Here is a 27,023-nt window from a genome sequence, read left to right as displayed (position 1 = left end):
CCCACAATTGTTCTCGTAAAGGTTGTTTCAGTTTTAAATTGACACAAAAGTACGTGTCACATTATCACCAAAAAGTGACAGAAATTTGTCAAAGATATTCCAAAATAAACATGGAAATTAGTGTCGAGAATCGAAATTTCGAAACGTATCTAAAAAATGCAGGTATACTTACCGTAACACTACAAACAATTCGATGCCATTATTTAAATTTTAGGCTGGGGCTTTTATAACAAGATTATATTATCGATGACATGTATCTGTTCCCTAATTAACTCGATAACATTTGTATCGTTTCCACTTTCCTTGGCATTATCCAGCTGCGAGCCGTTAAGCATTCCAAAACCATTTATTTTGAAAATATTCGCGACCTTCTATTTTGGTAATTAACGATTTTAAATGGATTATGTCGGGGAAAGGTTGATTAATTTTTTATTTTAGGAAGTGCTTTTGGTAGTATCATTATGGCTTCGTTGTGCGACAGATACGGGAGGAAGAAGTACCTGATTTACGGGCTGATCTGCACGTTCATGTCTACCTTTGCTTCTGCGTTTGCGTACAGTTTATACATCATCAATATTGCTGCCATCTTCTTGGGAGTAGGGTGATATAAGCATTAAAATACTTTCAATATACAATATTTCAATCATCTATATTAGGTGTGGTATTTAATTTTTACTTTTCTCTCTTTTTTACTCAGGTACGTTTAAAATGTTGCGCATTTTAACTATTGTACTATCATGCGTTACAATAAGCTACGAAAAAAGCGGTGCAATAATCGTAAAACCTGGACCCTTGATGATTAATATAATATTGTATAGTCAGATGATTCATCATTTACACTACTTCCTACAAACGGTTGGGTTGTATTAACTGGAGAATAATATTGAGAGCCCCAAAAGAAGCATATGAAGCCGGACTGTCAACTTTCTACATTTAAGCATGGAGGATTTCTTTACAATTTGAACGGTACTATCGTTGTATTCAACTGGTACTCTCACTCACATTACTGATAGGATTCCTGCGAACTAATATCTCGGTATCCTCAATGATGAAGTTCTTACTATAACTAGCATATTGCTGTCAAACCCTGCCATATCCCAAGTTGATATTGCGCCCATTCATAGCGCCAAAAAGGTTCAGTCTTGGTTTGAGGAACATCAAAATATCGTTAAATATTTTTCTTAGCCATCATAATCGACCTCAACATAACCTTTATCAGGATTAAACCTTTATGAGGAGTTTTAGAGCGAAGAGTTAAGAGTACATTTCTATGATTGAAGCATTTGGTGGATGTTTTGGTACAAGAATGGGACAACATTCCTTTGGAAATAATTCGGGACACTACTCCTTGAAAAATTGAAGCTATTTTAAAAACAAATGGTAGCTCAACACCTTATTAATGACAGGTCAATTGAAAAGTCCTCGGCCTATCATAGTAAAACACAGTTTTTTGGCAATTTTTTTATTCAACATTATTTCCTTCAAGGGTGATACACTGGTTATAGCGACCTTCCAACTCTTCGATACCATTTTTGTAGTACGATTTGTCCTTTGCTTCAAAATAGGCCTCAGCTTCGGCGATCACCTTTCATTCGACAAAAATTTCTTCCCAGCGAGCATTCTTTTGAGATCTGAGAACAGCAAGTCGCTTGGGCCCAAAATACAGGCGTCATGATCTTGTCAGCCGACTGTTGCGCTTTCCCACGCCTTCAAGCGGGTTCATCGTGTGCAGTTCACTCGACTGACGATTGGACTTCGGAGTGAAATGATGCAGCTATGTTTCATCCATTGTCATATATCGACGCAAAAACTCGGGTTTACTAAGCTTGATCATCTTCAAACACTGCTCCGAATCATCAAATCGTTGTTGTTTTTGGTCGAAAGTGAGCTCGCGCGGCACCCACTTTTCACAGAGTTTCCTTATACCCAAATATTCGTGAATGATATGATGTACACGTTCATTAAATTTCAATTTACGGTCATTCAAAATCATTTTGTGGATTGCTTTAATGTTTTCGTCGGTAACAACCTCTTTTACGCGTCCACTGCGTTCACCGTCTTCGGTGCACATTTCACCACGTCTAAACTTAGCATACCAATCCTTGATGGTTGATTTTCCTGAGGCTGTGTCCGGAAACTCGGCATCAAGCCAAGTTTTGCAAATGACAAAAAGCAATATTTATCAACACGAGTAATTCCTTTTCATCCATTTTGTTCACAATAACAAAAGTTGGTTCACCCAAAATGCTATAATTCACAAACTGATGATCCGACAGCTTTCAAATTTATACACGCATCTTTTGATGGTTAGGGGTAACTAAGAAACATAGGGATTTAATTCTAGTAGTACCATCTATGTGTCAGGTCGGAGACTTTTCGATTGACCTGTTATACAAACAAATATTGTGTATACGTCGAGTGTTATGTATATTATTTTATCCATCTCCTATAGGGAAACTAAAAGTCATAGAATATTGTAGAAAGAAAAAAGTGAATGCCATAAGTTTTTTTCTATTGTAAAATGAAGTATACATAATAATAAATGTGCCAGTCAATTGGTTGGAAATAAAAATACATACAATATAAATATCCCTTAACTACCATACCTAATATTCATTGTGTTAATATTTTTCATTAATTAATAATTTATTAAATTAATATCGAATCATAGTTTAATATAATGTTTGATTTCCAGATTAGAAACATCTAGATTGACTTCCAAATTACTATTAGGAGAGTTGCTGCCAAAAGAGCGAAGAGGTTTCTATTTAGTACTGTATGATGCTATCGGAATTTTCGGTTATGTCTTAGCGACAGGTAAGTTAAACACAGAAAATGCAACATAGTGTCATATTTTAAAATAGTATATAGAATGCGATCTCCCTTAAATAATACGATTAAAAATATTTATATTGCAGGAGAAATTAAAACTTTAAACAATATCTAATCTGACAACTGATAACTTATTTTCTAAATATATATTATTATTGGCTTAAATATTATAAAGTAAAAAAATGTAAATTAAAAAATCATTTGTCCAAAATATGTTAAAAATACAATATTTGAATTTACTAAATATACTGATTACATGTTACAATTTTGATTACCAAACCTCCTTTTCTCTTTTATATTTTTTACCTAGGTACCTAGGTATTTTGGCAATATCCATATTACATGTAGCCATGCAAAAAAATTAATTTTTACCTTACAATTTTTTTTCATGTATCAAAACAAACAACATTTAATTATTATTTTACTTATTACATTACCTTACAAGATCACAAGATGTGTGATGTATCAAGATGTACACAATTAATCGTTTCAATCACGTCTTTTTTTTACTATTAGTGATTCCACAATCTGCCCTATAGGCAATAAGTATTTCTTATGTCTATATTATATTTACATGGCATGCAGAAAATCACTCCATTAAGCGATCTTCTAAAGCTTATTCTAAAGTCTACATATGTCCAGTATTAAACGTTTTAGTCCACGCACTTCACTATCACGTCGCATATTTAGCTGATTAGCGGGTACATTGGGATGCACCGACACTCTTTCGAAGTTATAGCTTCTAGAGGAATATCGCGTTGTATCACTTTATTTGAAATATAGTACAGAGCATCAACAATGGCTCGCAACACTTTATTTTGAAACCGTTGAATGATGGATATATTAGATTTGCTAGCGGTACCCCATAGTTGTATTTTATATCACGTCTTTCGGATGATGAAATGATAGTTGGTGATACTGAATTACAAAGTGAACGTATAAATCTTCAAGGTAATATATGCGAAAGACGTGGGAAATCAGTTTGCATTTTATTTTATCACTATTAAAAATGCCTGGGTTTACCATTTTAATCCAGAATAAAATCAACACCTCTATAATCTCCAAAAATCGATCAAAAATGTGTTTTTAGAGTGTAAAAGAAATTTTGTTCGAATATTTTCCCCAAAATAGTAAAATAACGATCACAAATTATTACTGAAAACTTTTGCATGTAAAAATTCGTGCAAAAATACCTAGGCAAAACAATGTTCTCTCAAGACAACGTTTCATCGTTTTATATATCAGATTAAATCAGCTTCACGTTACAGAGATCTCCAATACAATAGAACCTAAATTTATATATAGCTATTATCTGTCACACTTTGGAAAAATCCTCTGAATTAATTTTATTAAAAATCTAAGAGTCTAAATCGAGATGTCTCGTTAGTTTATGGCCTCCGAACGAGTCATCTCTAAGCTATCTAACCACTAAGGAATTCGAATATTCTGAAAAGTTTATTTATGTATATTCCCTCAGATATTCCTGTAGCACTATCATCGTAAACATGATAATTTATAACTTGGTTAGGAATCCATTTAATGCAACTTTAATTGTAAAAAAATGTTCTATTCTTAAATTTAAAAACATTATTTTTAAAACAATATTACATTGAATTAAAATAAAATTAGTTAAGAATAATACATACCTTTAAACTTACTACAAATTTAAATAATTAGACAGTTCTGCAAGACAAAAGGTGTTTGTGTCTATTTAAGCGATTTCTATACATTTTGGTATGCTGAAAAATAAAATAATCGTAATAAAATATTCCAGGATGCAAGAACTTTGTTACCATCGAGTACAATACAGCACTATAGTGTCTTTTCATAGACTTATCGAAAATAATTCTAAAACAGATAACAACGACTGTTTTTAAAAGTATTTCTGTAGGTCTCAAAGAAACCTATAAACCTGAAATTGATTCTTGCTAAAATAAAATATGAGGACCATGGTTGGCAGGTTTACATCGATTTTGAAGTTGTGTGCAAAAGCTGAGTTTATCAAATTCTCTTGCCTTTTGTGTCTATGAGATGGCAGAGACCGAGAAAATCATTGGGCTTGTAGCGACCTTGAGGCATGTCGAATTTTACATCGTGGAATAACGGTCAACAAAGTACTCAGAAATATAATCCCATATGTTGAACACGGGCGGGGTGACAGCAGCGACAACTAGAACACGATAACGAATAGCTGGCAACTCCGAGACGTTCATCTGGGATGTTATTGAAGGGTATTTCCAATCATTCAGTATCTGACCACCGTTAAGTTTAGACGTGCCACCATCTACTGCCCAAGCCTCGTCTCCAGGTAACACCGCTGCCATCCGCTTTATCTATTTTGTATTTTCTACATTCTTTTATATTGCCAATAAATAACGGTCCCTATTACCCTAAAGGCTAAAAACAGTTCTTCGCAAAGAGGTTTCAAGTTGGTGAAAAAAACGTCCTCCAAGAAACATTGGTTCCTCCAGAAAATGTTCTTTTGCCGCCACTGCACATAAAGTTATAATTGATCATTTGTAAAATTACTTCTCAAATACAGAAATTGCTTCAAATACATAGTTCTAAAGTCTCCAGACCTCTCAAAAGCAAAGATGACTGACCCACAATTCATTATGACCATAACGTATCAGCAAAATTATTATTAACCAAATCAGGATCTGTTGGGGGAAGAGACATATTCATACAAAATTTTCATATATTTTTATCTAAAATAATCGAATATTTATGTATAATGTTATTGCTGAGCCGATGTGACGGAAAATCGTATATATATATATATACATATATATATATATATATATATATATATATATATATATATATATATATACATATATATATATATATATATATATATATATATATATATATATACATATATATATATATATATATATATATACATGTTTATCTTATGTACTAAGCTAAATTGTGGCTTAAAAATGTATATAGGAGAATATAAAATACGTGTAGTAGATAGGTTAAAATCTAAGTTTGATTATTTTTTAAATTTAGTGAGTTCCTCATTTATTTTTTAAAGTCGGTTCAATTTTTTTATTAAAAATATTTTTATACTTGATCTTTATTCAGGATTCGGCACACCCAAAAACTTTAAGATGACTTCACAAAACCTACACAGCTTAATTAACAGTTAAATTCTGTTTTTAGTTTTGGTGATACTATTGGAAACGCCCACAGTTCTGGGCGGAAAGAATCACCCTCATAGCCTATCAAGTTGGCGAATTATCCTGGCGGTTTGCGGGGGAATGAATCTGGTGCTAGCGTGCGCCTGCGCCCTTCTCGAAGAAAGCCCTCGCTACTTTCTCCACATGAACAGGAACTACTTGGCGTTTCTCATCCTGAAACAAACCTACGCCATCAACAAATCTAGCTTCGCCGATTATTTCGAAGTAGGTGTCAGATAATTGGTAAGTAAGATAATTGTTTTATATTGTGGCCATTCTAGGTAACGGAAGAAGAGATGAAGGGTTTGATCAAGGGTTACAACATGAACTACATAGAACCCATGAGTATACTGGACACGTTCACGAAATTATGTTGGCGATGGTGGATGGCAATGAAGCTGATGCTTTCCAGTAGATTTCGAAATATTACAGTTGTGTTAGTGCTGATGAAAACGTTTGTTATCATATTTGGGTAAATATGCAATTTCTAAATTCCTTATTTTGTCATTATAAATATTATGAGCTGGCATGTATTTCGATGCGTAATATGGCTGGCCAAATTATTAGGGACAATATTGAGATTATTTAATTTTTTAGTTTAATTGAATTTCTGTAAGGAATGTTTAGTTGTGGATCTTTTATATATTTTTTTGTTTATATCTGTAATCCATTGGGATTATAATAACTACAAAAAAAATACAAAACAGTTTTATAATATTAGTTTTAGTAATTTTAATATTATTAAAAAATAATATAATTAATTTTAGTATTTAATGCGACAACACTATTTGGCATCACATAGCCAGATCACAAGTCCCTGGCCTACCATAGTAAAACACAATTTTTGGCAAAATTAGATTCTTTTAATCAACATAATTCCCTTCAAGGGTGATGCACTGATTATAGCGACCCACCAACTTTTCGATACCAATTTTGTAGTACGATTTGTACTTTGTTTAAAATAGGCTTCAATTTCGGCGATCACCTCTTCATTCGACGAAAATTTCTTCCCAGCGAGCATTCTTTTGAGATCTGATAACAGGAAATAGTCAGTGGGGGTCAGATCTGGACATTACGGTGGATAAGGAAGCAATTCAAAGCCCAATTCATGGATTTTTGACACGGTGCATTGTCTTGGTGACTCAGCACTTTTCGGCGATTTCGTCCTTCAAACGGTCTAGTAATACTATGTGATGAGTCGCTGTTGATGGTCCTTTCCTTTTCAAAGTAGTCAATAAAAGTTATTCCAGGCGCATCCCAAAATACAGACGCCATAAATTTTCCAGCCAACTGTTGCGTTTTCCCACGCTTTGGAGCAGGTTCATCGTGTGAAATCCAGTCGAATGACTGTCGATTTGACTTCGGTGTGAATTGATGGAGCCATGTTTCATCCATTGTCACATATCGACGTAAAAACTCGGGATTATTACGCTTGATCATCATCAAACACCGCTCCGAATCATCAACACGTCGATGTTTTTGAGCGAGCTTGCGCGGCACCTACTGTGTACAAAGCTTTCTCATAACCAAATATTCGTGAATGATATGATGTACACGTTCAGTGTATATCGTTAGTGTCTGCTGTTTCAATCAGTTTCAATTTACGACCATTCAAAATAATTTTTCAAATGTTTTCGTCGGTAACAACCTCTTTTAGGCGTCCACTGCGTTCACCGTCTTCGGTGCACATTTCACCACGTCTAAACTTAGCCTACCAATCCTTGATGGTTGATTTTCCCGGGGCAGTGTCCGAAAACTCGGCATCAAGCCAAAGTTTTGCTTCAACTGTATTTTTTCCCTTCAAAAAGCTGTATTTTATCAACACGCGAAATTCTATTTTCTCCATTTTTTTCCACAATAACATGCATCGGAACATGCTCTCAATACATATTTTCGCATCTTCGTGAAGTTTAGAGTTGTGATGCTACTCTCGGATGAGGGAATACTGCTTGGTGGTTATCACTTCGTTGCAGTCTCCAGTTTGGGAATTCTCTCATGTTTTCTATGGGATTCATATCTGGTGAATTGCCTAGCCAAGGAAAAACAGTGATTTTTTCACCAAATAGACAGTAAATTTTCTGGTTTTGTGACATGGTATCGAATCATGCACAAAAATGTAATTGTCATCGTTAGGGAACCATTCATTGATCTGCGGTAGTAACCGGGCTTCTTTCTAGTACTCGATTGTATTGGTCCAGTCTCATTGCCTCTTCTACAATGTATAGGCATTCTATGCCTTTGACACATGGTGGTCTGAGATAACAGACCACACCATGACACCAGTGTCCGGCTGTTTAACCTTCTCTACAAGGCAATATGCGTAAAAATGATCAGCAGGGCGTCGTCTTACAAAAAAACTTTTGTCAATCAAAATTTGAAAGGTTGATTCGTCCAAACCTGTAAATTAACAGAAGTAATATTAGAGAATCGTTATTGGCCAATTGTACTATTCAAAAAGTTATACTTACTCAACTTCAGTCTGCAACAGTAATAATTGGTTATTGTCTAGCCCATTGGAGTCGTTTCTTTGTCATGATGTCGGTTAGATGTGATTTTTTGGAAGTCGTCCTATTAGATTATCTTCAACCAACAACCTACGCATTGTTCTCTCGTCATTTATTATAGTAGTCAGATGTTTCTGATTTTTCGATCGGTACGAAGTGTGGTAACTCTTTTCCTGTCACGTTTACCAATGCGATTTACCTCAAGGAGCTTTTAATTATCAATTTTAATGTTAACTCAATTGACAACAGACTGAAACTCCAGCAATAGCTGCTACATCTCTCTAGGAATGTGTGTAGTACAGTAAAAACGTTTGTATCCCTCTACATTTTCTTGGAAACGTGTACAAAGTTTTACCCATCCTGAAAATTCGAGGTAAACGCGTCAAACCATTAAAAAAATGAAAATTCGTAGACAAAATATAATATATCATAATAATATAATAGAAAAATAAAATATAATATATAATAGAAAAACATAATATCAAATTATAATATATACACAACACAACAACAATACTGCAAAGAATGAGAAGAAACGTCCCAAAATTAACAAATTACGCGCATATGGTGTGTTGCCATTTCACAAAAACAAAATTATTTATTCAAACAAATATAACAAACGGTTTTCCTAATTATTGGTTTTAAGTGGCGATTTTAATGCCAGAGTAACCTGTAGGAATGTTCGTCGGGTCGGTCAGTCGGTCGAAATGTGTGGCTGCCGCTGCGATTATTTGTCAGAACACTCACTACTATTTTTGAAAGGAATTTGCACGAGAACTGAAAAACACTGGTTTAATAACCACTTGTTTATTTAGATATTGAGTGATGCATGTGGTCGACGGGAGAATTGACAGGATATTAGGTTAGGTAGAGGAAGTACAGTAGCGCTGTGGAAGTGGTACTATTACAGGGGGATGGAGAAAATAGAAGAGAGCGAGACGTCGTTGTGGTGGTCTTATATACCCTGGAACTGCATGGTACCAATCCACCGGCGTTGCCATCCTTTGTACTGTTGATGTATTCGTGGTGGCCTAAAGGGTCGTGGCGATCGCCACAAACCAAACAAGTTCTAAAACAATAAATTGCAAGACTTATTGAATGAAAACCTAGCTCAACGTTCAAAGAAATTTCAGAGAGGTTTGCAGCTAACTTAATTAACCTTGAATCAACTGTTTCCATACAGCGACAAAAACCCAAAATGAGAGAAAATGGCTACCCACGAATTGACTACTACTGTTGACGGAAAAATATAATGGTTTTTTGCGACGTATTTTAACTGGCCAAAAATTGGCTCACTACGATAATCTCAAATACGTCCTCTTGCATGACAACGCTAGACCGCAGGTTACTAGATTTGCGAATGATACATTATTGCAACACAACTGGGGAACGCTGCTACACCCAGCGTACTCATCAGACATAACACAGAGCCTTCTGATTACCACTTGTTGGATCGATGATTGGATCGTTGATAAACCAATATCATTCTTTCGACACAGTCATGTCATGTTGTCAGATATATGGAAAATGGTGTAGAAAATGATGCAAAATATTCTGATTAATAGTAATAGTGATAGTGAAAAGTGGTAAGAATAAATGCAAGCAGCTAATATTTTGTACCTCATTCAATCATTGTAAAAAAGACTTGGATCTATCATATTAATATAGAATCAAAACAAGAGACTAATAACTAATGACCTTTTAGGTAAAATGGATGTAATAAGTTGTATGATAATGCTTTATCAAGACAAAGGACCACTCTAAAAATATCTATATATTAAATATTCAGGTGTTAAGAAACTTATATTGGAAAATCACTAGAATATCAGAAACTAACATCACTAGAACAAGTGTATTGAATGTGAATCATGTTATATTATATTAAAAAACTTGGTATATTTATATATCAGTGCACAAAGAAATTATGGACGTACTAGGATTGATAACTTAATCACAATAGTATGATTTTTATTAAAAGTCTTTAACAAGATCGACATTTCAACGAATGATTCGTCCAATTTCATTCTAAATATCTTTTTACTTAAAATCCTGATCTCACATTTTAGTTAGGTTATCAAATTAATAATTGTAATATTGGTATTAAGCAATATTATAATTATTAGTATAATACATAGTTAAATGACTATGTGGTTTTGAATTGGTAAAAAAGAAGATATAAATAGAAACTGGATATAGTGTAAGCTATAAAACTATATAATAAAGTAGGACATATGTTTTTTAATGACACTGAGTCACTCTTAAAAATAAGAATAGCAAATGATGAGTAACGCCTGAATATGCGGGATTAAGTGTAACAATAAAAGTAAATTAACTTTTTTTAGTTTAGTAATTCCATTTCCTGACCTTTCTTTTACAAGCGTGAACTTTCTAAATGAACCCTAAAATCTATTTCCAAATTAAGATTGGATTATTATATTTAATATAATAAATTCACCTAATATGTTTTCTTAAAACAAATATATAAGAGATACAAAATTGATAATGAAACCTAGTTAAGATATATTAATCAAAAAGTGACAAATAAAATATGATAACTAAGTAAACGTAGGAATGTTTTCAGATGTTTCCAGCTCAACACCATCCTATCCAAAAATCTCACCTCCAAAATAGCGGGACAATCGGAAAATAAAATAACCGGCCTGAATTTCGTGTATCCCGTTTACGATGTCGTCACCTATCGCAATCATATGTTCGACAAGGAAAACATGAAGAGAAACATGTGCAGCGCCCACCGAGAGAATCGAATTTACTACGAGAATATTCTTTTGTTTACCAGTACGATGTTGCCGGGCATCTTGCTGTGCATGTTGGCCGTGGACACCCTGGGAAGAAAGACGATATTATGTAAGTTTTGTTCTCTGTGGAGAACTATCGCGGTATGGTCTAGTAATAATGTAGTAGTGTTGATCGTATTACGGTGATGATCGAAGTGATCGAAATATATCGATTTTGTACACAGAGAAATAGATATTAAACTATATAGGAAGTTTTGGGGAAATGTCTCACAACGTCCAACATGTAGATGTCGCTTTTAAGTTATCGGAACCTGATTGGCTCACTTCGTTTCTATGGTGCGATTACTGTTTTCGGGCACCATTATAGAGTAATATATAGAGTGTTAACTTAATACAAATAATTTAAGAATTGTTTTGCGTGGTCTCAGCAGGAATGCGCTAAGGACGTCATTTCGCTGAATTTCATTGGTTAGTTTAAATTATCATTACAGGCACCTGTAATGAAAGTATTTTATAAGGAGAGCATTTCATTGGTCGACAATTTCACACGCATCACGTGACTAACCTCTGACGTCACATGACCAATAAAATTTCAAATAAAATCAAAATGTAGTTTTTTAAAACCGTGTATTAATATAAAGTTCTATATAGATACAAATATTATACTATATTAAAAAGCTAAAACATATGAATATATATATATATATATATATATATATATATATATATATATATATATATATATTAATGAAATATAAATATAAATGGCAGCAATCTAATTGAAAACATAACATATCTAGTGGCAAATATAATCAAAATTGTCTATAGCTCTTTTTCCCTTTTTTATATTTTTTAGTGATATCAATTCAAATAAATTGTATTAAAGTTTCTATATTTTTGTTCCCTCATACTGAAAGCAGAGTAGCACAGCTGTTAATATTTTACTTACTTGTTCAACACAAAAATATATTGAGGCAAGTTATTATTATTTTTACAATGTTATTGCGAAAATTATGGAACGGATAATTAACAACAGTTAAATCGTATAATATATATCAAAATGGAGAAAACATACCAAAAAGTAATACTTTAAAGAACAGCAACAAAACATTAAAGCATATGATATATTTTAAAATTACTGCTGTGCTCTTATTATGGTAAAATAGAGTGTATCAAAATCAAATGTATATAAAATCAAGCTCATTTTGTTGGTTTGTAAATTGTATTATATTATTTTATATTAATGTATTTTATTAACATCCTTGTTGAAAAGGTTATCACGGTTAAGGAGCCTTACACCTTAATATTAATTATAAGTATCTTAACCAATATTCAATTGTTTCAAGTAAATGAACCCTTTGAAAATAATTAGGTTTTTATTTGATGACAATTTACATTTACCTTCAAGGTAATTTTACCATCGCCCAGTTTGGACACAAATTGGTTTTAAAGTGTTGGCAATATTTTCATGAGTTCTTCTGTGGTATTCTTGTAAATAATCATATATATGAATACAAATGCTTTATATAAATAATTGTACACGTACCAAATAGAAGCTATGCACAATATATATCCTTAACCTTGGGGTGTTGGATTTTATTTCCGTACATACACTGGATACACAACTCTTTTGAGAATGAAGAAACATTAAAATCAAATTATAACGATTATATTTAAGACACAAGAATGCTGATCGTACTTTATGTCAGACACACAAAAGTGGCGTAGTAAATAAACTGAAGCAAACAATCGCGTCATAGAATTGAGCGAATCAAATGCTTTTGTAGGCTAATTCAAATGAACCATTCAAAAAAGTGGTGTCATAGCCACTATTGAAGGAACAACGCAAAACATTTCCTCAATTTTGCCTAAGTAAAACCTCTATATATCCTCTATGGCCGCCATTTTCAGTATACCTGACATAAAGAATTCTGCGTTTAGATGAAGATAGAAAATGAATTCTAGATCTAGGAAGTGTTGTTTACCCGGACGCACAGATAGTAAAGAAATTCAGAATCGTTTTACTTCGTGAAGTATTTGGCTGTCTTCAAAAAATGGTTGGTAATGTTAAAAACCCCACACTGACTGGAACAGTTATCAAAGATATTTATGATCGTCACAGCATGTTTTGTTTTAAGGGGGTTTGTTCATTCATAATTAAATAAGTTCGTGATCATTCGATTATTTCGATCACATCGATTATTAAAATTATATCGATTATGCCCAACACTAGGAAGCGCATTTATTTTTCCACACAGTAAAACTAGTTCGGATTGTGGTTTATTTGGCTACGGTTATTTATAACCCTCAACATATACACGTTTAAATATTTTAGCGTACGCTTCGAATTTCGTTGTTTACACTCCACTTAAATCTCCGACCAACAATCAAACGGAAAAATGCTGCTTTCCATGTCGTTTTTCTGCAAACACGAGACGGAAACCTATAAAACGGTAGCGCCGTAGTTAAAACAGTTTTTTACGGTCGCTCCTATATGTTTTCCAGTCGATTGTCGTTTGTTTTTAACGATTGATCAGAACATTAACCCGATTTTATTTCCTACTGTCATTACACCCGACTGTCTTACGTTATAGAGTTTTGGCAATACTTCATTAAGAAACGTTAGTAAGTTGGATATCGTGAATTATATTTCTGATATTTTTGTTATATTTTAAAGAGTCCTTTTCATGGAGTAGGGTTTATTTGGATTGGATCTACTGCTTTACATGGGTTCCGAACCACGCTCCTCGCTATTAAACCTACCGACTGGCAAGTGACCAACACTTAGAACTCATCCCAGGAGGGATCATTTTCCTTGCCATACTTTGCAAGCTGTTTATAATTTGATATCACTGTGACCTTGTTCTTTCAATGTATTGTTCATGTATCATCTTGCTGAACCCGTGGTTTCCCACATTTGGGATTGGGTGATTAGTCACTAACTTTACACAAGGTTTCAACTAAACACAAAATAAAGTTACTTTAATTGTAATTTTTTATTGGGTATATAAAAAAACAGAAAGAAAATCCTGCTTGCTGACATATACTTTGTTGACTGTCAACACGTTTTTTTTTCATCACAGAGCAAAAAATACCATTTAATTTGTAGTAATATTGATGTTGATTCTTCGATTCTTCTTCCTTCAAAACAACTGGAAATACTAACGTTACAGGACATGAGAATTGAGCACAGATAATTAAAAATCATGCCAAAGATAAAATTTAACAACTATTTTCGTCGGCTTGGTTGGCGCAGTGGTAAAGGCGACAGGACGGTCCTCCTGCTGTTGCGATAACTTCTAGGATATGGTCGTAAATTTATGTTTGTGATTGTTTAATATTTGTGACTGTCCTACGCAAGAGTGTAAAATCCTACAAGGAAAATGATCCCAGTCACGCCAGTAACCAAGCTGGGTAAGACCGGATATCTTCTGGGATGATTTTAAAGTTGGTCACTCGCCAGTTGGTAGGTTTAATGCCGAGAACCGTGGTTCGGAGCCCACGTTAAATTGTAGGTCCAGTCCAGATAATCCTCGTTGATAAAAAGGTGACTTTAAATATTAAAAAATAGAACTGTTTCGAACAATGATGACAGTATTGAATTAATTAAATTGATCTGCACGTATCTAAATATATAGCAACAAAGCAGTTTTTGCGTTTAATACGAACAAATCAAGCAATTAACGACATTATTTTTCCATTGTTGCCTTTAGTTTCAGGATTTCTTATTTCCACATGCTGTTTTTTGTTATTCGATTATCTGCGACTAAACCTATTCAAACTGTTGTGCTGCTGCCTTATTGCGTTCGCATTTCCTGCAATCAGATCAACAATTTCTTTGATTGGAATTGAGTCGTATCCAACAGCTATCAGGTAAATAATAAAAAACACTTTAAATAATAAAATTATATTTTATTTATCTGGTTATTTTCCTTTACAGGGGCAATGCATGGGGCCTCACCAGTTTTTTGGGAAATTTTCTATCTTTATTTATTGTTGTTTTTGCAATTGCTGATATGAAGGTACTAAACTTAATAATGAGTTTATTATGTTTCTGTAAGTATAAATAATGTATAATCTACTTTACCTTAACATCATCAATTTGATATCAATCAATATAAATTTAAATTATTTCCTATATTGACATCTGACGGTATTTAATTTTTAATTTGTCTTATTCTAAATCATTCATGACTATCAGTGATATAATTTATTATTTAGGAGTTGGAATTAATTCCTAGTGATCCATAATTTTGAATTGAGCCATTTTCCATGTGCTAGGAAAGTAATTAAATCTTTACAAGGCATTAAATATGAACGTTATTAATTTGAAACACTTTTCTGAGAGCTCTGGGGAATCCTGTTACGGATACCTGGTCGGGAATACCCGCAGGAATAAGCGAGTTGGACTGGTTATGTGGAGACTGCCTCTGGGCTACCCACTAAACCTCACCCTATCAGCTGATCCAATGACCCTAACTGATACTTCTTACTATTAGTAAGGAGGGTGCCCGTAACCGATAACACCGTTAAGAGGCACAAGGGCCAGGCAAGGACGTAGCGTCGTTAACACACCACGCAGCTTGTGGTACATGAGTTAATCGCTCGCCGGAGAAGGTCGCAACAATTTGGAGTTAGAGCACGACGGGGTAGTGTCGGCTGTGATAGAATAAGGCTACGAAGAGCCGAATGAGTTATTGGCCTAAAATATCGGCCAGCTCGGTAATACATCTGTGGCGACCGCTACGACCCTTTAGGCCACCACCAATTCACCATTAACAACTACAAAGGTTGGCAACGCCGGTGGATTGGTACCATGCAGTTCTGGAGTATAAAAGGCCATCACGACGACGTCTCGCTCTCTTTTCTTATCACCGTCCCCCTGTAACAGTACCACTTCCACAGCGCTACCGTACTTCCTTCACCTTAACCTAATATCCTGTCAATCCTCCCATCGACCACATGTATCAATCGCAAGTTGAAATAAACAACTTTGATTCAACCAGTGTTTTTAGTTCCCTTGCAAATTCCTTCCAAAAATTGTAGGAATGTTCGTCGGGTCGGTCTGTCGGTCGAAACGTGTGGCTGCCGCTGCGGTTATCTATCAGAACACTCACTACTATTTTTGGAAGGAATTTGCACGGGAACTAAAAACACTGGTTGAATCAAAGTTGTTTGTTTCAACTTGCGATTGATACATGTGGTCGATGGGAGGATTGACAGGATATTAGGTTAAGGTGAAGGAAGTACGGTAGCGCTGTGGAAGTGGTACTGTTACAGGGGGACGGTGATAAAAAAAGAGAGCGAGACGTCGTCGTGATGGCCTTTTATACTCCAGAACTGCATGGTACCAATCCACCGGCGTTGCCAACCTTTGTAGTTGTTAATGGTGAATTGGTGGTGGCCTAAAGGGTCGTAGCGGTCGCCACACATCTATTGTCCGAGAGACGAAGAGTGGAGAAATATCTCGAGTAAACCTCGGATATAAAATCGTAAACTTGGGGGACGTCTGTTTCTCTATGAATTTGATTGTTCCTGACGAACCAGGGGGCTTATTGATTATTCTCCTAAGAATGTTGTTTTGAAAGACTTGAAGACGTTCCACCTGGCTAGGTGAGACGTATTTTAGATAGACACTGGAACCGTATAGAACGACTGATCGAACCAACATCTTGTACAGGAGAGGTTTTATGGATAGAGGAAGCCTGCTGGCCCAGTTGATAAGCGGGAACAGCAAATTAACAATACCTTGACCTTTATGGAGGGACTTTTAAAGGTGGGAATTCCACCTAAATTTGCGATCGAAGACAAAACCGAAATAGGTGGCTTCTTATGACCATGGGATTTCGGCGTTCTCGATTTTAAGACGCGAAATGCTCGATGCAAAACGCTTCTTGTGGAAGAAGATCGCCTGGGTTTTCTGTGGGTTGACCTGCAACCTCCAGAAAAGTAACCACTGGACCGTCTCATCGAGTTGTTTTTGGAGTCTGCTTCGGATGTGCGGTGCTACTCTTGAAGAAGCAAAGTAAGCAGTGTCGTCTTCGTAAAAAGCTGCCTCAACTATGTTATTTTCTTCTGTTGTGGATATTTCAAGCGGGTACGGATTAAATACTGTTTTAAGAAAAAGTGTTTAGAGAAAATTCCGCTTTATCTTTATCATTCCTAGCCCAAGAATTGATATCAATAGGTGGATTATGTTTGAAGGTTTTTAATATTTTTTGTTATTTTCCAGAGTTAATATTCCGTTGCATCAGTTGGCGTTCAGTTTTCTAAATATTTTAAGATTATATTCAAACCTAAAATGAATCAGAAGTTAATACGACTAAAATTTACAAAAAGCCTTAATAAACTTTAGAATTACCTCCAGTACAATGATATCCTATCTCCAGAAACAGATCAAATACTATCAGTCCTTAAGCAAGAACAATTTTTCTTAGCTGTTCTGAGTTCACCAGGTTTCAAAACAAATCAAAAGCTGCATGTGAGACGACATTTTCGCATTTGTCGGGTTTTTCTTTCACTGCCGTATATACTTTCCCATAAAGAGAACATATTAATTTGTATTCTTTACCAAAAAATATAATATATAGTTTCACTTGATCATACTATTCTTAATCGTTTTTCCTCAAAACCTACTATAACTCAAAATGGAACAACATCTTAAATAACGCTGCTTAAAGTTAAATACACGTTTTGTGTCTGCCAAAATTGTCTGCCGGCATTTTCTGGTGCAAAGTTGCCAAATTTTGATTTTAAAAATTAGGCGTCTATGGTCGATTTACGTACTACAGAAAAGACAAATAATCTATAGTATAAAAGTTAGAGCTGTCAGCACGTCGACCAAAGCCTAATATGTTTGTTCATATTTTTTTTCATCATTTTTTTCATTTGATTTAGGCGTATTTCGTTTTATTGCAATTTATTTACTTGTAGGTCATATTACACAAAAGTGTTAAGCTTAAAGATTCTTCCTCGACATACGATTTAACCATACCAAATTTCACGTCTCCAGGTGCCCCCATTTTCCTTAAAAAGCGAGGCAAAATTTTCATTAAGCCGATTATTATTATTTGTTTATTTAACCCGTCAGCCTCTTGGGCTATTTAGGGTGGATTACAATGTGTTATGAGACATTAAGGGCTATAGGAACATTAACAGCATATATAAATTACATAATAAAATATTTAAAATAGTCATTTTCTTAATGAGTGTTACAAATGCTGAAGCAGGTCTGCGGTCTTCAGGTAGCTAATAAGCAGGTTCAGCTGCTCAGGTTGGACCAATTTCTTCAATGTTCTCATTATTTTTAGTTGTCTCCTCAGATCACTATGTCTCTGACAATCCAGAAGAATGTGCCTGACGCTAAGCTGAGTCAGGCATAGATCACACAGGGGTGGGCTCCGCCCCTTGAACAAATATTCATTAGTTAGTTTAGAGTGCCCTATTCGTAGTCGTGCGATGATACTTGACTTATATCTACTGATGTTATTATAATTGATGGACTGATTAAAGATTTTCTTGATTTCCCATAATTTGTTATTTCTTGTGAGAAGGTCCCAATCCAGTTGGGTTAACTACCTATAGAGGTCATTCATGTAAATTTTGACATCTGTTTTGCTAAATAGTTTATTTAATTTGATTGACTCCTCTTCCTTGCTTGCCAGGTGGTCGGCTCTTTCATTACCGGGTATTCCCCTATGAGAGGGGACCCAAAGGTAGCTAATTCTTGCTCCCCTATATTGTAGCTTTGTCTGCAACTCTCTAATGTATGTGACCAGAGGGTGGACTATCCTTATCAATCTTAGGCGTTCTAGGGACCTCATAGAATCCGATACTACTAGTATGGATTCGCTAATCCGTGATTCTTCCAAGGCAGATAGGGCCATATAGATAGCCAGCAGCTCCGCGGAGAAAACGCTAGTTAGTGATGGAAGCCAAAAGTTTCTCTCAAGTAGGCGGCACCCACAAAGTTTTCTCGTTTTGAACCATCTGTGTAGATGATAAGATGATTCGGATAGTTCCCTTCAATGATCTGTCGAAAAGCCTTTTTATTGTAGAGGGACTAGTTGTTTCCTTATGTAGATCTCTCATAGAGAAGTCTGAGTGTATTTTTGGGAACTACCATGGTGGTGAGTCTACTGTTCGCATCTGGGATCGTAATCATCATTTGATTGATATCCTCTGGAAGACTGATGAAGGACTTATGTGCCCTTTCTTTATATTGATCCAGTCTGTCAAGCCCATTAATATATATAAGAAAATGATTAGGAAATTAAATTTATGATCAACTTTATTAAATATTCCGAAATATATATAAATAATGATATTTCTTTATAAATAAAATACAAATGTTCTTAACGAATTATTAACATTATTATAAAACCACTATCTGCCTGATCCATGACCCCAATGAGTCACTCCAACATAACTCGTACCGCCAACTCCACCATGACCATGTTTTCCATAATAAGCCGGATGTTGAGCGTGTCCAACCCGTCTCACAATAGCTTGGAACCCACTGTGTGGACCAGAAGTATATTCAACAATTCTTTTAGTGCCGTCAGCTTCCTTCATGACATAACCACCCTTCACATGGTCATGGTCGCGGTGTTCATACTGATCCTTGACGTCGTGCGTGTGTGGGTCGTGAACACCATATTTGAAATGATAATGTGGTACCTTAAAATGATTGACTTTAAAAATAAATTTCAACAATAAAACTTAAAATATTACCTGATGCTCCTCATGATGAGCTACTGCTAAACTTGTGGCAAACAGTGTAAAAATACAGATCTGAAAATAAAAATAATTATACCAGTTATTTTATTTAACTCAACTAAATAAAAAAGAAAACAGTTAAAAGGAACATAAATAAGACTAAAAAAATTAAAAGTATTGTATATGTAAAATATACGAGAGTTTGTTCATTTATATTACTGACCTATAATAATATACAACTAAATATTTTATTGAATTACTTGGTGTAATTTAACCAATTTATAGAAGTTCAATAGAATTAATAAATAAGTCATAACGTGCGTATACAGTTTGAAAGACCATGGATATTCCTTTTATCTGTCAATTCTATCCATATTGAAGGACCACATTGAATTACTTTATGTGATTCATAAAACAATAATCAGACAGTGGTTTAGTAGGGTTAATAAGTCGTCCTGAACGATAGCAATAATTCACGAAACTGATATAAACTAATTCCTTGGGTGTTTACTATTATAACAGGTCAATTAAAAAGTCCCCGGCCTACCATAGTAAAACAAATTTTCTTGGCAAAATTAGTTTTTTTTTATTCAACATAATTCCCTTCAAGGATGATACACTGATTATAGCGACCCTCCAACTTTTCGATGCCATTTTTGTACTACAATTTGTCCTTTTTAAAATAGGCCTCAGTTTCGGCGATCACCACTTTATTCGACGAAAATTTCTTCCCAGCGAGCATCCATTTGAGATCTGACAGGAAATAGTTGCTAGTGGCCAGATCTCGAGAATACGGTGGATGAGGAAGCAATTCGAAGCCCAATGCTTCGGATTTTTACCATCGTTTTCACTGACTTATGACACGGTGCATTGTCTTAGTGAAGCAGCACTTTCTTTTTCTTCAAATGCCGCCATTTTTCGTCGATTTCGTCCTTTACACAATCCAATAAGGCTATGTAGTAGTCGCTCTTGATGGTCCTTCCTTTTTCAAGGTAGTCAATGAAAATTATTTCATGCGCATCCCAAAATACAGCTCGCGCGGCACCCACTTTGCAAAGAGGTTTCTCATACCCAAATATTCATAAATGATATGATGTACATGTTCAGTTGATATCTTTAGAGTGCTATTTCATTCAATTTCAATTTACGGTCTTTCAAAATCATTTTGTGGTTTTTTAATGTTTTCGTCGGTAACAACCTCTTTTGGGCGCCTTCGTCTTCGTTCACCGTCTCATTTCTTCACGTCTAAACTTAGCATACCAATCCTTGATGGTTGATTTTCCTGGGGCAGTGTCTGGAAACTCGGCATCAAGCCAAGTTTTTGCTTCAGCTGTATTTTTCCTTTCAAAAAGCAATATCTTATCAACACGCGAAATTCCTTTTTATTCACAATAATAAAAGTTGCTTCTAACGTTAGGACTAACTAAAAACATATGGATTAGCATTGTCTATATATATATATATATATATATATATATATATATATATATATATATATATATATATATATATATATATATATATATATATTTACATATTTATAGTATAATTACAGTTATTATAATTATAATAATTCGTAAGTTACATTGTAATACCGATCCGAAAATCGATCTTACTTCAATAATAACTTGGCGTGAATAGATTGCGAATGGATGCTCCCCTTTTGCGGGCGACAAATACCCTGAGATATGACTGAAACCGCGGGTAGAGCTTTAATCAGCTGATGGAATGTTGCAAGGTGCCAAGGGAGACGCACACTGGGAATATTCGTGAAGCCATTCACGAACGAGATGCGTTATTCGATATGGGCATTCACGTTCCTCACGGATTATGGGGCATTGGGTAACGCGCGGACTCTTTTTGGATTGGAACACTTAGGCCAGGTGCAAAACTGGACGCAGCGTGAGTCACGGCGACATTTTGTGGATTTAAAGATTGATAGTTACCGCGCAATATTGGTTCGCAGCGTGCTGTAGCGTAGCTTTAGCTAACGTGATACTGCGGAACGCAGTCCTTCGCGGTGAGTGTTTTAAATGAAAGAAGAATTAATAGAATCTGTGTGGATTCGACAAGCTTTGTACTATACAAGTCATGTAGACTACATGAGGATTATATTCTTTAATTGAAATTATTCACTAAACTTTTTAATTAACGTGAATTCTCCATGAGTCTTTCTTCTTTTTAGATACAACTTCTCAGTTACCTTTCACTAGCCATCTGGTAGGTAAACATTATCATTTCAGATTCAAATTCGTCTTCCGAATCAGATTCCAGCAAACTAAATTCCAGTTCAGTCGTTATTAGTGTAATGTCAATGGCCCTTAAAGCAAACCTACTACCGCGAGAAATGCAATCGTATTTGCGCGGTTTCGTCGCTTGGTAGTTGTATCCCGCGTACACTCGCCGTGACCCTCACTGCGTCACCCTCACCATGCTGCGTCCGTTTTTGCGCCTGGCCCTATATTCGTGCAAGTTGTCTCTCAAGGACGTACCACACCTGTACTCCAAAAAGGTTAATCAGATATGATTATAACCAAGGTCACTTTATGTGGAATTGAACTTTTGCATTTTCTACCGAGTAGTAGATATAGTAGGCTATACACGCCATAGCATTTGCAGGTAGCGTGTTGAAATTTGCAGGTTTCGGTCGAATTCGAGACCGAGGTATGAAACTTTCTGCAGCTAGGGAATAACTTTAGATGCGAACCTCTTGGTTCGCCCTATTGAAAGTGGCATGTATGTCACGTCTACTCTGAAAACATAAAGTATTTGCCAATTACATTTCGTTCCAGAATAGACAATAGACAATCATAAATTTATTTTCCCTGTTCCAAGTAGGCTAGAGATCAGGCAGCGACAATAAAATGTGATCAAACACTAATCAACAATTAGCCAGAGAGACCCAAAATACCGCCACAGAGCTATACAAACGCAGATACTATAAAAAAGGTTTTTTCGGAAGGATTTCATAATTAACAATTTTACTAATTTATTTATCTCACGCCCTGAACAAAATTGATGATTGAAATTGAATTTATTATTTTTCAAAATGTTCTCACACAAGGAAATCAATTAAAAAACAATCCTCGTGTCAACACATAAATAAATTACTTCTTATCAGATAAAATATCAATATTTGTTCTAAACAGTTGAATATCATTTAAGATTTATCATTTTTAGTTTAATATTATATAATATTTTACACATAATCTACTCTTAATTAATTATTTGATTTCTACTAATTTTTAACTTACCATTAATCTGTTCATGTTTATATTGTTGATTCTATTTGATTCGAATGATAACTGATACCTAGAGTTCGAAACACGAACCTTTTATATCAAATCAAAGTTATAATATGCGTTATAAAAATTATCGTCTCCCAAAGTAATACAAAAAAGTTTATGCAACAAGCGTATATGGCCGAAATATGTTGTCAAAGTAATTTAACGGTGTGTAAGCTTGAAACTTTTTTCCTGGTTCTTTAACATTTTTATTTATGATATCTAAACGCTTGTATTTACACTGAGTGTAATCGATTTTTTTCGGAAGCAATATTCATATATTCGCCGTTGATGTAAAAACTACTAGGTTGCAACTAAATTCCACATTGTGATGTTGACTTGGAATTATATTTACAATCTTGATTGTTTTCCTTGGATGAATGATAAAAGGCTTATAAAATAGACCATCGATACACTTTTTATTCTAAATAAAAGTTACTCATGCAAAACAAATGATTGTTATTATAACACATAATATAACCTTAAACATCTCAATCCCCCTGAAAACACAGGCCATTATTTTCCATAAGAAGCGTCTCGCAAATTAACATCGACACCGCAATAATTCCATGGCTGGATAACATCACGTACCTAGGTCTCCACTTCGACCGACGATTCGATTGGCATTCCCAAATCCAAAAAGGCTCAGGGATAGCAAACCTGCTTTCTTCTCTGATCTGCCTTTCTTGTAGACTTCGTATCTCCATCAAATACTTATTTTACAAGATGATAATCCATCGGTCCATACTCCTCTCCGGATCTATTGTCTACTTCAAGTTTGTTACACCTAACCAGGTGAAGCGGCTTTAAGTTTTTCAAAATTAAGCTCCTCAGGAGAATCTTAATCGGTCCATGGTTAGTCAGAAATAATCAAATTCACAGGGATACTGACACTCCAGATATCATGAACTTCATATCTCAATCCTTCCACAAAAAACAACTCTGCTCAAGTTTTTCTGAAGACATGCTGGAAGCTTAGCACCGCGTTTCCGCTAACCTCTACCTTTCCAGGCAGAAACAACCTCATCCGTTGCTGCAGTCATTACTGTTGTTCCTATATGACAGCATCCGTGTGTTAACTCGGTCTCGGTTTAATGTATTGGCAAACTCAGAGGCTGTGCCACATAACCCGGTCCAATTTGTCACTCCAGGGCAAGTCTCCACGATAAAGTATGCGTCATGGTTTTAGGCCAGAACAAAAAATGTTAAACATCTATGCTAAACATTTAAGAAATAACTAATTCAATATGTTTCTGTTGTATGAAAAATTGTCATGAAAGGTCAGATGCTGTAATTTCAAGAAAGACATGACCGAGTTTGTCTATATCATAATGTGTCTGAATCTCATCATGAGTTAATCCAAGAGGCCAGGAGCAGGAGAGCCCTCCAAATCGTCATCAAAGCGGAATATGCATTGCCATTCAGCTGATAAACCCGGATTAAACATATTGCATATGTCTACCGACGTCATTTGATCAATTTGAACCACATATTATTGTAAAAAGACCAGCAATAACTAGTAACAAGTGCAAAGCTCGTACATATATTACAATAATTGTGAATTATACACTGTTACAGCTTGAATAGGAAGTTCTTTCTCACCCAACATAACTATTACACATAGAGTCCTCTAATTACCACTTGTTCAGATCGATGCAGCTTGACTTGACTGACACACGGCTTCGAAATTCTCAAGAAGCACGAAATTGAATCGATGATTGGACCGTTGCCAAACCAATATCGTTCTTTCGACACACTATCGTATTGTCGCCAGAAAGATGAGAAAAAGGTGTAGAAAGCGATGGAAAATATTGGTTATATATTGTACCAAATGTCCTCAATAAATATGGTTTTAAAGTAAAACATTATCAGAATACATGAAAACACTCAAAACTAAATTACAAAAACTGTAAACAACAAATATTAGCAATTAAAGATAGTTATATTTAAGAGGTTTAACACTAAAACAGTTCAAAACTGAGTTCTGCTCTGATGTCTGATACTATTTATATTCAGTAAATACGTTTAAAAATGACCGATATTTTCCAATATCAAGCAAGACGTAGTTTAAGACATCCAAAGACAGGCTAATGCCTGTTATGATGGTTATTTATTTTACTAAATCATTTAATTGTGCAGTACTGATGCTGGATATTGAAATTTGGTTTTTCTTCAACCATATCATTCATCTTCATCGCTATCTGATAAATCTCAGAGCTGGGTAATTTATTAGCAACGAATAATTAAGAGCTTTAGTTGACACTAGTTTCGGAAAACAAAATCTACTATCACAATTAATCCAATATTTAAAATATTGAAGATAAATTATATTCAGTACGTTCTGTAACTAACGCTTAATATTATCTTAAATATTTTATTGAATTTTCAATATCAATTGAATATAATATAAATAAAATACAACTTACCAGTCAGACATTAGATATACAAACATAATTCAATTCAATTCGAAGTAGACTTCGCTAATGCCATGCCAAGAAACTATTTTAAAAAATAATATTGTATCTTACACAATTGTAGGTGTTAAGAACATCCCAAAATTATTTGTGAATATTCTTTGAAGCTTAGTTTTTTACACAATCTTCACTGATAATAAAAAAATTAGAATCATAAACACTGAAAATATGGGCCTATAAATTAATTATACAAGATTTCTAACAGATGGTTTTACTGTGTGTTAAATTGTACTGGTGTTCACTGGAACTCAAAGGAATTTGTAGGAGAACATAAATGGAAATAATAAAATGAAAGGGGAAGAGACGTAATCGAGTGAAGTTCGTCGAAATGGCAACAAAAATGGCACATGCGAACATTATTCCATTGATAATATATGAATACTGGTTGTGAATAGACAAGAAACAAAGAGCAACGTGCGTAGCAAATAAAACTGAAGACGAGGATTTAAAAGCATTACTCGATGAAATTACAATTGATGCCTTTGAGCCAGATACTGGGCGAAAAAACAGTCAACACTCAACATTATTGTTCTTAATCACGACAACGCTCGACCACATGTTGCCAATGAAAACCAATGAAACCATACTTGCATACCTTAAAATAGGAAGTTTCAAAACCACCCGCCATATTCTCCAGACCAGTGACCAGTCTGAGAAGCATTTCACTTCTTATGAAGATGCGAAAAAATGCCGCAAAAGATATATCGTTCTTTCAAGATGGAGTCCATACAATGCCTGAAAGATGGAAAAAGTAACGGCTATCGATGGATAATACTTCAGTAGAGTACAGGTACAAAGTACCGATTTTTCGTAATGAAACTTCAAATAAAAAAAATCGTTTAAAATTCATTTATAGGTCGTAATAAGGAAATTTGGAAGAACAACTATATCTCATTTGGTCCCAACCCAAAAATATGCTTTGAATAAGATTATATTTAATTTTCAATTGTCATATCATCAAGTCATTGTCATTGTATTTTATTTATCTAGAAAAAAGGCGGAATTATATTTGTACACTTATATTTATAAAAAGATTTAAATTTAGCTTAGGCATAGTACACCTATTTTCTAGATCTCTTTTATTTTTAGGTTTCTTTATTTTCACATTCTTCCTACCAGAACCCAAAGCACAACCAATGACTGAATAAAATGTATAAAACGCTTGGCAATAAAAGTATTTCAACGGTGTTTTGGTTTTTTTTTCTGAGAGATGGAGATGGCGAGGACACAACTCTAGCAAGAGCGTAAGAAGTATCGGTGTAAAATT

At 34.7% G+C, this 27,023-nt stretch overlaps 2 protein-coding genes across 2 annotated transcripts; one reads left to right on the top strand and one right to left on the bottom strand.

Annotated features, from left to right (window-relative positions):
- Positions 1 to 27,023, top strand: LOC143196639 (uncharacterized). Its single transcript, XM_076404504.1, has 10 exons — positions 1 to 162; positions 215 to 379; positions 439 to 601; positions 2,696 to 2,817; positions 6,004 to 6,245; positions 6,302 to 6,492; positions 11,106 to 11,389; positions 14,994 to 15,153; positions 15,221 to 15,336; positions 26,846 to 27,023. Exons 1-10 carry the CDS (start codon positions 111 to 113, stop codon positions 26,902 to 26,904), a joined length of 1,554 nt encoding a protein of 517 aa, XP_076260619.1. The 5' UTR covers positions 1 to 110; the 3' UTR covers positions 26,905 to 27,023.
- Positions 19,574 to 20,103, bottom strand: LOC143195683 (cuticle protein 19-like; the record flags this gene model as incomplete). The annotated part of the gene is made up of 2 exons (XM_076403077.1): positions 19,574 to 19,959; positions 20,014 to 20,103. Coding segments are annotated over 2 exons (384 nt in total), but the record flags the coding sequence as incomplete, so codon positions are not given.

The sequence above is a fragment of the Rhynchophorus ferrugineus genome, unplaced genomic scaffold (genome assembly GCF_030347505.1).
Source record: "Rhynchophorus ferrugineus isolate W39M unplaced genomic scaffold, kcgeb_rfMv2 rfM4, whole genome shotgun sequence".
NCBI classification, from domain to species: domain Eukaryota; kingdom Metazoa; phylum Arthropoda; class Insecta; order Coleoptera; family Curculionidae; genus Rhynchophorus; species Rhynchophorus ferrugineus.
This window is presented reverse-complemented; position numbering and strand designations above follow the sequence as displayed.

What these genes read in the sequence shown, in the direction of transcription:
- LOC143196639 (XM_076404504.1), top strand. Translation starts at nt 111, where the DNA reads ATGGAAATTAGTGTCGAGAATCGAAATTTCGAAACGTATCTAAAAAAT. An exon ending in ATTCGCGACCTTCTATTTTG is followed by an intron (nt 380 to 438) that starts GTAATTAACGAT and finishes TTTTTATTTTAG; the next exon opens with GAAGTGCTTTTGGTAGTATC. An exon ending in GCCATCTTCTTGGGAGTAGG is followed by an intron (nt 602 to 2,695) that starts GTGATATAAGCA and finishes TTTGATTTCCAG; the next exon opens with ATTAGAAACATCTAGATTGA.